This window comes from Trichosurus vulpecula, chromosome 5 (assembly GCF_011100635.1).
Source record: "Trichosurus vulpecula isolate mTriVul1 chromosome 5, mTriVul1.pri, whole genome shotgun sequence".
NCBI classification, from domain to species: Eukaryota; Metazoa; Chordata; class Mammalia; order Diprotodontia; family Phalangeridae; genus Trichosurus; species Trichosurus vulpecula.
Genome location: NC_050577.1, coordinates 84,217,683 through 84,231,842, shown reverse-complemented (window position 1 = coordinate 84,231,842; position 14,160 = coordinate 84,217,683). Strand labels below are relative to the sequence as shown.

At 34.3% G+C, this 14,160-nt stretch overlaps 1 protein-coding gene across 3 annotated transcripts in view; it reads right to left on the bottom strand.

Annotated features, from left to right (window-relative positions):
- Positions 1-2,065: 2,065 nt before the first annotated feature.
- Positions 2,066-14,160, bottom strand: part of ESYT2 (extended synaptotagmin 2) — a 120,991-nt gene continuing 108,896 nt past the window's right edge. For all 3 annotated transcript variants that reach the window (XM_036759117.1, XM_036759115.1, XM_036759116.1), the window contains 6 exons: positions 11,343-11,731; positions 9,940-10,038; positions 8,857-8,988; positions 6,294-6,399; positions 5,382-5,431; positions 2,066-5,283 (listed from right to left, as the gene is read on the bottom strand). In XM_036759117.1, coding sequence (XP_036615012.1) covers positions 5,238-5,283; positions 5,382-5,431; positions 6,294-6,399; positions 8,857-8,988; positions 9,940-10,038; positions 11,343-11,731 — 822 coding nt within the window. In that variant the 3' untranslated portion in view covers positions 2,066-5,237. The remainder of the gene's footprint in view (positions 5,284-5,381; positions 5,432-6,293; positions 6,400-8,856; positions 8,989-9,939; positions 10,039-11,342; positions 11,732-14,160) is intronic.

Here is a 14,160-nt window from a genome sequence, read left to right as displayed (position 1 = left end):
GTTATGAAAGGCTTTAAAAACCAGAGGATTCTATCGTTCATGCTGGAGGAAACGGGAAGCCACTGCAGCTAAACGAATGTTTGGAAGTGGGATAGGGTGTATTGCAATATGGTCAAACCTGTGTTTTAAGATCACTTTTGTTTGCTGAATTGAGGATGGACTGGAGGGAGGGGAGACAATATTTCTTGAAATTAGCAAACATTTTTCATTCCTTTAGTTTGGTGCTGGGGGATGTGATGGAAAAACCTTTGCACTAAAAGATTAAAGACTTGGATGACAGATAATGTATTTAACAGGTACTTAAACTCTTTGGGGGCATCAGAAACATCAATACTATCTTACCTGCCTAAAGGCAACTCTGGACTAAATCTCCTAGTGCTATGATGCTATGACAAATACATCACATACACTATTTACCTTTCCACCACAGCCCAATAATCCTCAAGAGCACCTAAGTCCCAAGGTGGATACTGTATCAGGTCTGGAGTCAGGAAGCCCCATCATGAGTTCAAATCCAGACTCAGACACTTAACAGCTGGGTGACCCTGGGCAATTCACTTAATCCTGTTTGCCTCAGTTTCCTCATACATAAAATGATCTTGAGAAGAAAATGGCAAACCACTGTGGTATCTCTGCCAAGAAAATCTCAAATGGAGTCACAAAGAGTCAGACATGACCGAAAAAAATGACAGAACAATCCATCAAAAAAATGAAGAAACAAAGGTACTTAGTTCAGAGATGTTAAGTGACTTGTCTGTGATCATGTAGCTATGGTATCAAAGGAAGGATCTGCACCCAAGCCTCTTCTAAACTCAAAGGCAACTCTTTTGAAAGTGATTCTCATTCTTATAGATTTGGTATCCTAATCACATTTTGCTTAGACTAATACTATAAACAATTTTCTTTGTGAAAAATGTTGGTTGGAAGGCAATAAATCTAGAAATAAGAATACTGTGGATAATCCACAAATGAGTGATTTGAGTATTCTCAATTTAAATGAAATAGGTTATAACCAGATTATTCAATGCCTTTTCATGTTTGTCACAGTAATCTAGAAAAAAATAGGAATGTATTATGACTGGTATTCAAGTGGGGGAAAAGAATAGAGAATTAAGATTTTTTCAGGTGCTTAAATATTACTTGAAAGCAGTTTTCTCCTTAGAGGCAGGCTAGCATATATGTAAAATTTTTATAGCTGATTGTCAATTAATGATTCAACTCTGAACTCCAACCAGTTACTTAGCAATAACTAGAATGGCTAAAAATAGCCAAATTATATTTCTTCTTGATAACTACTCTTATTCAACTCCTCCTCCTTTGAGGTCAGAAAGGGGCAAAGACATTTTGGGTAGAATTGTAATACTATTTCAAGTATGCTATACTTTTATTTCTGTTTGTCTTTAGGAACAAATATCAAAGTAGATAGTCCTGGAGCTGTGCTAAGTAATGAGAAAAGATGAATTATTTCATGGTGCTTTCCTAGCTGTTGGGCATGGGATTTAGGTTCACTTACCTGATCACACCATTGTAAAGGATCTAATCATCTGTATGTTTCCTCAGCTTCTAAGCAAGAGTCAAAAAGACAGCTGCCTAAACTGGATCTCAAGTCTTTCTGGTGGATGCACTGTGTGGTGGTTTCCAAACAATTTAAGTGAATTGAACTCCTTAATGCCATCACCAGCTATGTTCTCATTAAAACGAGGAAAGGTCCAATTTTCCATTTAGTTTTCTTCAATCTTTAAATGTCATCTTTTATTTGAGGGTCTTTAGGTTGGGTGGAATCTAATTTACTACTGTATGCTCACTGAAAACTCTGAGGTCATATTTAAGGCAATTCTTCCCTGTTACCTACACAACTTCACAATGTTTGGTTTAAAGCCAGGTAGAAAGGGATCAAATCAGGAAAAGAAAAAAGGAATAGTTCAAATTATTTCTTTCATGTAACTGTGAGAACAAAATAACCTACAGAAAATGCATAGTGTAATAAAATAACCATTCTTTGGATCATGTGGGCTAATCCTAAAGTTTTATTTTAGGACAAAGATTAGAGAAAAGAAAAGTCATGAACCATCCACCATATGAATTGTTTATTGAATAAATACATGCACTGTCATGTAAATTACTTAAGCAAAAAAGGATAACCTATAATAAAAAAGTCCCTCTTCACTGACTTCCAATTTTACAGATTTCTGCAACTCTGAAATAGAAGGAATTATGACAAAAAGAACAACTTTATTTAGTCCAAATTACAAGTGCTACCCACACTGAATCACATTTGGAGTACACTTTCACTGATTTTTTTTGGAATTTATTTTTTAAAGCCCTTCTCACCAAAGCAAGGGAATTTTTGTAGAAATTTTCATAGCATAAAATATAAATGGTGATATGTACAGCAAAAAAAAAATTTCATTTAGTTTTTTGAAACATTGAAGACAATAATACTTTTGCACTTGATACTTTAAGGCACAGGATATACAATCCACATGTACAAACTAACCAGAATTGCTGTTTGAAACTGATTTAAGATGATATTTTTTTTTCCCCTGTTTGGCTCAAAATGAAAAGTGTTAAGTCCTCCTTACGCACTTAACACATGTATCAAAAATTAAAAATCAATACAAACTGAACTTTTCCACTATTAAGAATATGGTTCTAACAATCTAGTTTTCATGAACATTCCATGATCTAATCTTTCAGGTATTTCATACTAGATCACCACCCCCACCCCATTCCTAATCTTACCATTGTTTTTATGATGCTATGATATCCACCTTAAGCTGTCATCATCTTTTCTTTTAAAAAACTAAGGACAGGAATTGGAATTCTCATACTCATACAGATAAAAAGGTCAATTCTCGCATCATTTAGGAATCAAACTCCTTGTTGATAGCAACCCTAGGGTACTTGACTAACAGCAACAGGAACTGTGCCTCACAAAAAGCTCTGGGGCTAGGCTACTAAATATAGCACTGTCAAATTGCTTGACCTTTGTCTTTTGTTTCTCTTGACATTTTCCCCCCCAGTTGCATTTGCACTGTCCTAAATAATCTAATGAAGCACTTAGTTCCAAAAAGGAAAAAAAAAAATATATATATATATAGACATATATATTCTTTTAGGTGAAGAAGCAAATAACTGTATGTAAAATTCCTTTGCTCCAGAACTTTAATCCAGATGACTGTGAAGTTAAAAGTGTTTCATTTCTCCTCCCTTCTTTCAGGCTGTGCCAGAAGCCCAGCAAAAACTCACTGTAAAAAGGTGCTGTTCAGTAAATCATGGATAGACAACTAGATTTTAACAGGTTAATATATAGATCTCTCTCATGCTATAGGACTGTGAGATATATATTATATATACACACACATATATATACATATATGTATATATACGGAATATATAAACACACTTTCTTCTGGAATGGTCACCAACATGACACATATCCACATTGGAGCCTGTTAACGACGAGGTCTTCCAGTGAAATTTCATTTAAAGGTAACACAATTATTTCACTTCACTGTGGCACTATCATTTTTATCAGAGTGAAAATGAGTAGTGAAGATACTGACTCCCACTGTAAGTAGACCTCAGGAATCAAAGTACTTATTATCAACTAAAAATGATGTTAAATTAGAAGGTTCTGGAATCTAATATCCACAACAGGCACTTTGGTATGTTTGGTCATGTGAGCTGTCATAAGTTGTTGAGTTTGATGAAACTTGAGCTGAGTTCATTATAAAGCTGTTTTTAAAAGAATTTATTACATAACCTTAACTTATTCTCATAGTTAACGAAGTCATGTGACTAAAAAAAAAATTTTATTTTTAAACTAGGTGCATACTTTTTGTATATGAAGTGCATAGCATATTCCTCCACACATAAGCAGGCTTCTGTGTGTGAAACATGCTCTCAAAGTCTTTAAAAGAGGCTTCTAAATTTTGTATATAACAATGTTCGTGACCCAAACTAATAAAACCAATAAAATTTTGTGTTATAGCCAATAGCTGCTGTTAGTCACAACTCTGCAGCTATGTTAAATCCCCTTTGGTCATACCAGTAACCTCTACATAGCAGCAGAATGTAATAATGTCTCAGTTTAATGGTGATAATGTCTGATACATGGTATAAACTCAGGACAAACTGTGTCATTAAAAGCAAATTTTTCACTTCACTGAAGTGGGGTCAAGAAAAAGATTGGGTTTGAATTCAACATTTCACAATATACATTCTCAGCTTTTCATTGCTAAGTTTATAAATCTTTTTTAATAGGCTGTAAAAATGATGAAAATTAATATGATTTATGAGCATTTATTTTTGACATCTAATTTCTAATTTGGAAAATTGCTTTACTCATCTTTTAGGAAAGAGATAATATATAAGTTTTAGATTACATGAATAAGTTACAATAAACAGGCAATTAAAAATAAATTCAAAATATTACATTGCAAATGTCTTCATTTCTATGTAAGAAAGCCCAGATCTGTACTCTATGATTTTGTGGAGCATGACAACCCTCTCTTCAAATATAATACTTATATATTTCTTAGTACTAAAAACACTTTTCTTACAGTAGTCATTATCATGACTTCTCAATAATAGAACTTAATGTAAAAATGTTAATATTTTGTACAGTTTCACTAAGCCACAATGGGCAAGAAAAACACTAATTTTAAGTTTTTTCAGTTTTTTCTTTTTTAAAAAGAAACCACACAAAATAAGTCACTGAGACCATTTTGCTGCAAAGGCCAAATAAAAGGATTATCTGTCATAAGAATTTAATATGAACTTGAAGAAAATATATATATTCCCTTGATCCATTTTCATCTGACTTCAAACCAGCATGAAGAGATTATAAAAAATAGTCTATTTACATGGCATAGTGTGCCTTGGTGATATACAAAACAAGGCAGTAATAAAGCATATCATATATTCATTTTCTAAAAGACACAAATGACAAATGTTTCCATTTAACAATGGCTCACCCTACCACTCTATTGCACATTGTAATAATAGGCAAAATATTAGAGTAAATTAAAATATGAAATTTAACAATAAAACTGGCTAAATCTGCAAAAAATGTCGAAGTGTTAAAATTTATAAAACCTTTGGGGTGTGTAATAACTAAATACATAAAACTATAAAAATAATATTGAAACATCTGTGAAAATGATGCATTCAAAGTGTATAAAGATTGGCTAAGTACAATATGCAAGGAGAAATTCTTCATGTCGAAAGAGGATCTAGTTTACAGCCTGTGGTCTTGTACCATCTTCCGTCAAGTCATACCTGAGGAAATGTATAAAGATTTATTGAAATATATTTAGAGTTAATTTTCTTAATTGTACCAAATCAAAAAACATGTACTGATACCAAGCCCCACTTACCACTGGGTCCAGCCTTTGGCAAGATCCTCAGAGGCCAGAGATACCAACAACTGAAAGAAAAAGGATAGTTCAAAGGCCAAATCATTCATTATTGTTTTAAATAGAAGGGCCTGTTCCCTAATTCAATTTTTCATTTCTGCTTTACGCCTTCCTCATATACCTTTCCATCAAAATATCAAGACTAGTTTTCTTCTTTCTCTTAATATTCTGTTTTGCCTTTATCCTGTAATATCACTTGTTATCTCCCCCTGAGAATCATATTCCATTAGTTTCTTTCCACAACCAACATTCCTGAATTCATGTTCATGTACAAGGTGTTCCAAAAGTCTCAGTGCCATTTAAAACTACTTAAGGCTTAAATTGTTTATAATTTATGTGCAGATAATGCAGAATTGACTATTGCCATTCATAGCGCATTGTCCACAAGTTTATACAAGGTGTCCCAAAAGTCTTAGTGCAATTTAAAACCTTTTTATCTTCTCTTTAAATAAATAACCTAGTATCATTATTGAGATGTATATTTAAAACCTTATTACTTCTCTGTCTATTTCAACCTTCTCCTAAATTTATCCTTTACCTTGATTATCATAAAAAAATGAAATTCACCCCTTCTTCCATTTTCTAAAATTTATAACATCAATGAGACAACCCAGTCAGTAGCAGGAAAACAGAGAAAGGGTATAAGACGCATTGCTGCACATCCTCTGTATGTAACAGGCACAACTCCAGTGGTTGCAGAATGGTGCTGTACAGTATGTTTCTCATAAAGAAATGACCAAATATGAGGACGCTGTTATGCAACATAGAACATCATCGAGCTGGTGCTAGACAGCCTTTAAATGATCTTCATGATAAGTTTAATTTTTACAAAGAAGAAAAACTTGACAAGGTTGATTTTCTGTAAAAACTTACTTTACCCAGAAGCCCTTTGTCTTTGGACAAGAAGCCACCACTGTTCTTGACAGCTACATCAAGGGTTCTCCTTTGCACTTCTGGTAATGAAACGCTAAAATCAAAGCTAACAGGGAGAAAGATGTTATTTGTATCTACTTAATTTTACATAAAAAAAAAACACTTTGAATCTTGACATTTCAACTTGAAATGGCCTTCCAAATTTCAGCTCTATTTTTTTTTTAAACCACAAAACTTAACTGCTAGGCATTTTTATTTTATTGTCCATAAATAGAAACTTACAAGCCTAGTTTCAACTGGCAGACGCAAATGAGGGGTTGCCATGGCATTGTCAATAAGACAAAAATTCTGTTCACGGCTTCATGAGTAATACAACGGCAGCACACAATTCTAACTGTTAAGGGCAAGGGGCTATTGTTCTGGAAAAAGTGATATGCAATATAACACTAAATTCAAAGCTACTTTAAAATTTCTCTCTAAGTGACTTTAGTCTTTTAAAGTCCTAGTCTTGCCATACTCAGAAGTAATTTATGCTACAGAAAAAGTGAAACAGACTTCACAGAAGGGACACTGTCTCCAAAACACACTGTGATGATGGGGATAAACAAAGCCACTGGCATCTGCAAAATGATAAATGAGTAGCATCTAAGTTTTTAGCCTTTTTTAAAAAAGACAATTTAAAAGGAATATGAATCAGATGGCTAAATTATAGACGGAAATTAACAGAAGTTGACATCATTTAATTTTTGAAATAAAATGAAACTATACAAATAATTGCATTTTAACTATTATTCTTTCTCCTAATGTCTATCTTGCTCCTAACATCTATCTTCAGTACATATTCACTTAACAGGGGAGTTTAGAATGAGATACCAAATAAGGGTGTGTGTGTGTATGTGTGTGTATGTAATACTTTTTCAATTTTTTTCCTGAATTACTATGGTTATGTGACCAGAATGGCCTTTGTTTTCTTTGGGTGGCTCAGTTTATCTCATTGGGCCTTGCTGGGTGCTGGGCCTGCTGCACCTCTTCCGGGGCAGGAAGCCCAGAGACCATGCCTGGGAGCAGAGAACTTCCTGTGTGATGATTCATGGAGGGGAAGTGTTGACTCCAGAGCCACGCCCTATTGGGTGTTAACCTAGTCTACTAGTCTACGCCAGGGGGAGGGGCCAACTCAAGAACCAATCGGCCCTGGTCATTCAGGTGGCGCTTGATGATGTCAAAAACTCTATAAGAGGGGAGAAGACGGCTTGAAGATCTCTTTTTCCTTTTCCGGTTGGCGTGGGAGCAGTGGCGAGCGTGACTCTGGGCCAACCCTTGCTCTCGGGCTGAGCCCAGATGTTGGTAACTATGAATTGTATTGGGTCTGTCTGTTGATATTTGTAATTTGTTTGTATTTTGTTCTGAAGTTTAGGGTGCTGATTTTTCCCCCGAACTAAATGAATGTTCTGAACTTCAGGGTGCTGGCTTTTCCCCTTGAAGTAAGTGAATGAATCTGTATTTGGTCTGTCTGTTGATGCTTGTAATTTGTTTGTATTTTGTGCCAAAGTTTGGGGTGCTGGTTTTTTTCCCCTGAACTAAATGAATGTTGCCTGTATGCTCCCCTGAACTAACTGAATGCTGGATTAAAGTAAGCTGGTCAACCCCTTCACCGTGCTTTCCTTGTTTAAGCAGATAAAAAGAACCTGTGCTTTCCTGGCGTGCTGGCAGCCTCCTGGGTGGATCTTACGCCCCCACAGAAGCTGCCAGCTGGATTGTTAAAACAGGTTATAAGAGTAGTTACATCATAAAGGTAATAAAAAGATTAGAATTAACCAGATTTTTAATAACTGACCTCTCTGTCAAGTGATACTGATTATGACTTGAAGTGATTATTCATAGCATTTCCCCTCCAAATAAACTACTGGTTATGGTATTAGTATGTGTGTTTAAAAAAATTACAAATATTAGTCCAATAAAAATTATATTAATCACAAATCTAACAATAAAGCGAAATATCTATAAAAGGAATATATACATATATATGTAAATATAGAAAAAACAATCTTAACTATACATCACAGTCTAGTTTTATGTAAGATGGGGCGGAGTGGGGTAAGAAATACGGTAGTATTTAAAACACCATATAACTAATCTCTCCTCATACAAATGAAAAAATAGAGATCCAGAGAGATTAAGTCAAGACTGGATTAAGTCACACCACTAGCTAGTGGCACAGTTGGACAAGAAGCCAAGTCTTCAGCTTTTTAATCTGGTAATCTAGACTATACATCATGCTATCTACCATCCAGCAGAGTTTTCAGTCTCCCTGCAGAAATGTGATACTAAAAAATAAAATAAACCAGGCAACAATAAAAACTGGTTGGGGAAGTCATTAGACATGGGTTTGTGCCCTTCCTCCAACACTCATTATGTGACCTTGTATAAATCACCAGAGGAAACCATCAGTGCCTTCAGCTATAAAAACAGGAAAACCTCTATAACTTTATAGGGATACTATGAGAAATGTACTTTGTAAATGCGGGTTATTATTATTCGTACTAGTAAGACAATGAGAGTATACCTTTGATCAAAGACTGGATTTAATGTTTTCTTTGATACATGTGTTTTTCTTCTTCCTGATCTTCTCTTGTCTGGAAGTAAATACATTCGGACATATGGATCAGAGCCATCTTCAGAAAAGGCAATGAGATTTCTGTAACACAAAACAAAAAGACAATAGAGAATTTAAGATATATTAAGCTTCTCAAAAACAAGAATTATTATCGAGATCCTGTAAAAGATGTGTGGCACATTGCCAAGCACATCCTAGCTATGTATATCAATAAATAACTTGTTGATTCAAACTGAAGCATTTAGCAAAAATCTTTAAGTCTTGATCATTTTACATATGAACTTCATTAATTCCTCAAGTTTATCAAATCTTACATTATAGAGCCAATATTATTATTTCTTTAATTTGATTTCTAAATGCTTATTTAACAAATTCAAATGGCTTCTAGTCTTAAGATTTCTCTGCTTGATGTATATCTACAGATAGATATATTATTGTTTTCATTACCTCCCTATGCCCTCTTTCACATCATTTGACAAAGATTTTTCACATTTCCTTCTGTCATCTTCCAATATCAGTACTTCTTCTTCTATATAATTTCCTATACCTGGACAATTTACAACTTCATATTAATGATACTATCTCCCTCCTTTATCCTTGCTATGTTTCTTTTATGAAAGTGAACATAAGCAACACTAAATAAACTAATGGGAGAAGCACTCCTTCCACCAAAAAAATCAGAATATTTGCCTAACCATCTTATCTCTAGCAAATATACTTTATGAGAACAAGGTATTTTTACAAGTGCTTTCTGAAGTAGATTTTATATATCCTCTTTAGTACCTTGAACTATATGAAAAATTAACACTAATAGTAATGTTATATTGTCCTAGTAAAAGACACAATTCCCTATGTACTAGTTTGAATAATTCTGACAATAAGAAAATTAAATTTTTATTAACCTAATCAAATACAATAATGAATTATCTAGTGTATTTAAATTGTCTACATAAAAATAAAACTTAAATGGTACCATGTTTCAGTTATTAAAAAAAAGCCTTATAGACGTGGACTAGGACATATAATGCTCACCTACAGGAATGCACAACTACAATAAGTTTGTTTCTTTGTGAACTGTGACGTATTGTCAACTGAATCTGCCCCAGGGGAGACTGACCCAATGTTGTTCCACTAGGAGAGAAAAAAAGAGCAGGGAAATTAGTTATTCCCAATCAACATTTCACATAAAACCCAAAATACTAAAGACATTAACACAATCATTTTCATTTGGTAAAAAGTTGTCACATGGCTATTAAGAGCCACATTTGTCATAAGAGTTATTAAGAGACTAACTATAAACATAATAGGGAAATTTGTACAAAGAAAGTATTAAGCAAGTTTTGAGGGCATGACTTGACTATTGTATATTCACACCTCTCTACTTCTCAAAATTTGTCAGGATTTTTTTTTCCACTTAGCAGTAAACTTCAAAATCAGACAATCATATTGCTTATACAATAACATTCTAAAAACATAAACTGGTTATCACTTAGACATTCTGAAATGAGATCCATTAGGTAGAAAGGTAGAAGAAGAGAAATGACAAGGATGATTAAGACAGACCCCATGATCAGCTCTTGAGAAATCTAATTAAATCAGTTCATAGTATAAACTGAAACAAAGGAAGCACTTTACAGGCTGAGAAGGCACAGGTACCTAAAAAAGAGCTTTTGGAGCCAGGACTCTTTTCAACAAACACAGTAAGATGATTTCTGTTACCATTTAACATCAAAGTATTCCCTGCTTCTCCCTTTTTTCTTGCAATTCTGATGTTAAACAGGCTTATTTATACTGCTGTGAAAAGAACCTTCAAAGGTCAACTTTAATTCCCTCCACTGAGAAGAAAAGGTCAGACATCTTAAGTTTATGGTAACTACAGATTATTTTTATTTTTCCTGCTTATCTAATGAAAAATATTAATAACATTCACTAATCATAGCCTTTAAAACAAGGTAGATATTATAAGTGAAATAAAAATAAATGGGGAGTTGAACATTTAAGGAAGAAAAAGGACTACAAAACAAATCTTTTCACCTCCCCATAATATGAACTTGTTATTCCAGCTTTTTAGATTTCTTAGTGATTTGTGGTTAGCTACCATGGCACTTTTACTAGCCCTTACTAGCTTTTACTAGCCCTCTATTTCTGCCTCTTCTTTCCTATTCCTGAAACCTATTCTATTCTTTTCCATATTTTAATAAATTAATTACCTAATTCTTAGGAAATGTTAACTTTAATTTCAATGCTACTCAAAAACCATAATCAGTTCATATAAACTAATGTTATAAGTTATTCTCTTAAAACTACTTTCAATCAACTTTTCCCTCCCAGAAATAATCAAAGTGAGAACTGGCTATGTCTATTTTGTAACATTCTCTCCATGAATTTCAAAAGCTGCATTATAGTTTAAAAAAAATAAGTACTGAAGACTCTACTTTTCAAGCTGTCGAAGTCTTTGCCGAAGTTCCTGTGTGGCAATGGGCAGTGAGATGTCTGATGCTATGCTGGGGGTGGGCTCCTTGATGGAAAGGTGACTTGGGGAAGAGGTTACATTGGAGGTGTGGAGGCTGGAGGAACTTTGGCTGAGATCAGATGGCCACTGAGGACTGGCATTAGGAGGTTGACCTTTTTCATCCATGTCAGTCTTTCTTATACTGTCAGGTACTGGTGGGGCTGAGACCATTTTGCTGGAATCAGAAGCTGCAGGTGCAGTGACGTGAGATTTGACAGATGTTTTCCTCCCTTCCTTGGAAACAGAGGGTCTCTTTACTTGGGCTGAATGTTGGTGATCTGGAGACCTTTCTTGTTTTTCAAGATATAGCACCTAAGGAAGCAGAAAGCAAAAGTCCAAAGTGAAAACATTCCGATAACTCAATTAAAAAAGCTTTTATGTAGGGCCTATTATGGGACAGGTTAGCTCTGGGGATAAAAAGACTAAAATACAAGTCCCTGCCCTCAAGGAATTGATATTGTATGTAGGGGATGCAACATGTACAAAAATGAGTTGAAACAAGATATATATGAAGTAAATAGAAAATTATTTCAGGAAAGGGAAAACACTAACAATCAGGGGGATCTGGAAAGGTCACAGGTAGGAGGTGGCACCTAAGTCTTCAAAGAATAAAGGTTTTTAAAAGCAGAGATAAGAAAGAAGTGCACTGCAGTCATGGTGGACAGTCTATGCAAAGGCTGTGAGGTGGGAGATACAAAGATTTGCACAGGGAACAAGAAGAATGGATAGAACACAGAATGCATGGGGAAGAGTAATATGAAATAAACCTGGAAAGGTAGACAGAAAACATTGTGAAGGGATTTAAATGGCAGATAGTATTTCATCCTAGAGGCAATAAACATTGAGGATTTCCTAATGGGGAGTTGAATGGTCAGAAATATCCTTTAGAAAGATTACTTGGGCAGGTGTATAATGACTGAATGGAGAAAGGGGAGAATGGAAGCAGGGAGACTGCCTAATTATGAAGCTGTTGCAATTGGCCATATGAGGTGATGAAGAGTGGGGGGCTGGGGACAGACCTGAGAGAGGCTGTGAAGGTATCATCAGTAAGACTTATCAACTCATTAGATATGGGGATTGAAGGAGAGTGAAAAATGATAGGTGATTATGAAGGCTTAAACTTGTAATGACAAGGACTGTGGTGACCTCAAAAGAAATAGGGAAGTTAGAAGGAGAAAGGAGCCACCTTTGTAACCATCTATTTATGAATACAACCTTTAAAAGTTTGACAGAAGATTTTTTTTTTAAAAAAAATTACCAGTTTACTCCTTTTGCTATAGCAATATGCTCTTATTAAGTGATTTTTCCAAGGTCACAGAAATATTAAGTGCCTGACACCACATATGAACTTGGGTCTTCTGATTCCAAGTTCAGTGATCTATCTACTATCCATCACCTAGCTGCCTCTACTATCTGAATTGTACTAAGTTTCATCACACTTTAAACCACTTCTCTGCTCATTTATTTCTTACAGATCTACATACGTTTGTTTTAATACAATAACTTTCTAATTCCTATAATCTTTTATAATTTAATTAATATTCTCCCTTTTTACTGACCTCTTTAAATAAATTTTTGTCTTAAGAGAGGAAGAGGAGGAAGCACTGTTATAGACACCTATAACTAACGGTCAAGCCAAGGGGCTGATGCAAATTCAAATTTGAGTACTTAGTAATTCCTGGTCTATGTACGCAATCTACTGCCAAATACTGCCCTTTTTTCCTCTTTAGTAATTTATACTGACTCTACTACTCTATGCTCTCCATAGTCAGAGTTACAGCTTAATTCTAAATCCTTTGTTATCTTTCATCTGGATCCCTTGCAGTTTTCTTTTCACTATACTACTTACCTTCCAAATCTGCTAATGTATCATTAATTTGGATCATAAAATTCTCTTATTTTAACCACATAATTTCCTCCATTTCCTTTTCCCTCATTTAAAACAAAAATAATATGCTAATGGCTTACTATTTTTTTGGATCAGAACCTAGTTTCTCATTCTCTCTTTCAAAGCTTTTTTCAAGTTGTCCCCAAAGATCCCCCTTTCTTCACCATATTTTTTTCTTTTTCTCTGAAGCAGCTTCCTTTCTTTGATTCCATCATTTCCACCTCCTTCTAGATGACAATTTATGTCCAATAGGCCTTTTTTCTTCCTTGCTTCTAAGAATCAATCAATCAATCAATAAACACCTCCATCTGAAATTCTTCTCTAAGTGGAAGACAGAGAACTAATTCAATCTGACTCCTCCTGTCTAAACAGGCAACATTTACATGACTTTCTATCCAACACATAATATACACTGGCCCCCTGGTGTTTGCACTTGTTAATAAACTCCTTTCAGAAAACATCTCCAAAATTATCCTCTAGAATAACCCTTGACTTGTGGCTCTACTTCAAATGAATTGTCAAAGCACTGAGCCATCAAAGATCCTTTTTGTTTGAAAATTAACTTACTATCCTCTATTTGAAAGAAAACTCTTTGTAGGGTAGATTCTTTCTCATATGTGTGTGTGCATGTATGTGTACATATGTATACACACAAATACATGTATATGTGTATATATGTATGTAATAGCTATACACACATATAATTAATAATATATATATATATATATATATATATATATATATATATATATATATATATATATATATATATATATATATATATATATATAATGTTGCACATGAAATATTTCTCAAAACTCCACATGCCCAAAACAGAGTTCATTACACTTCC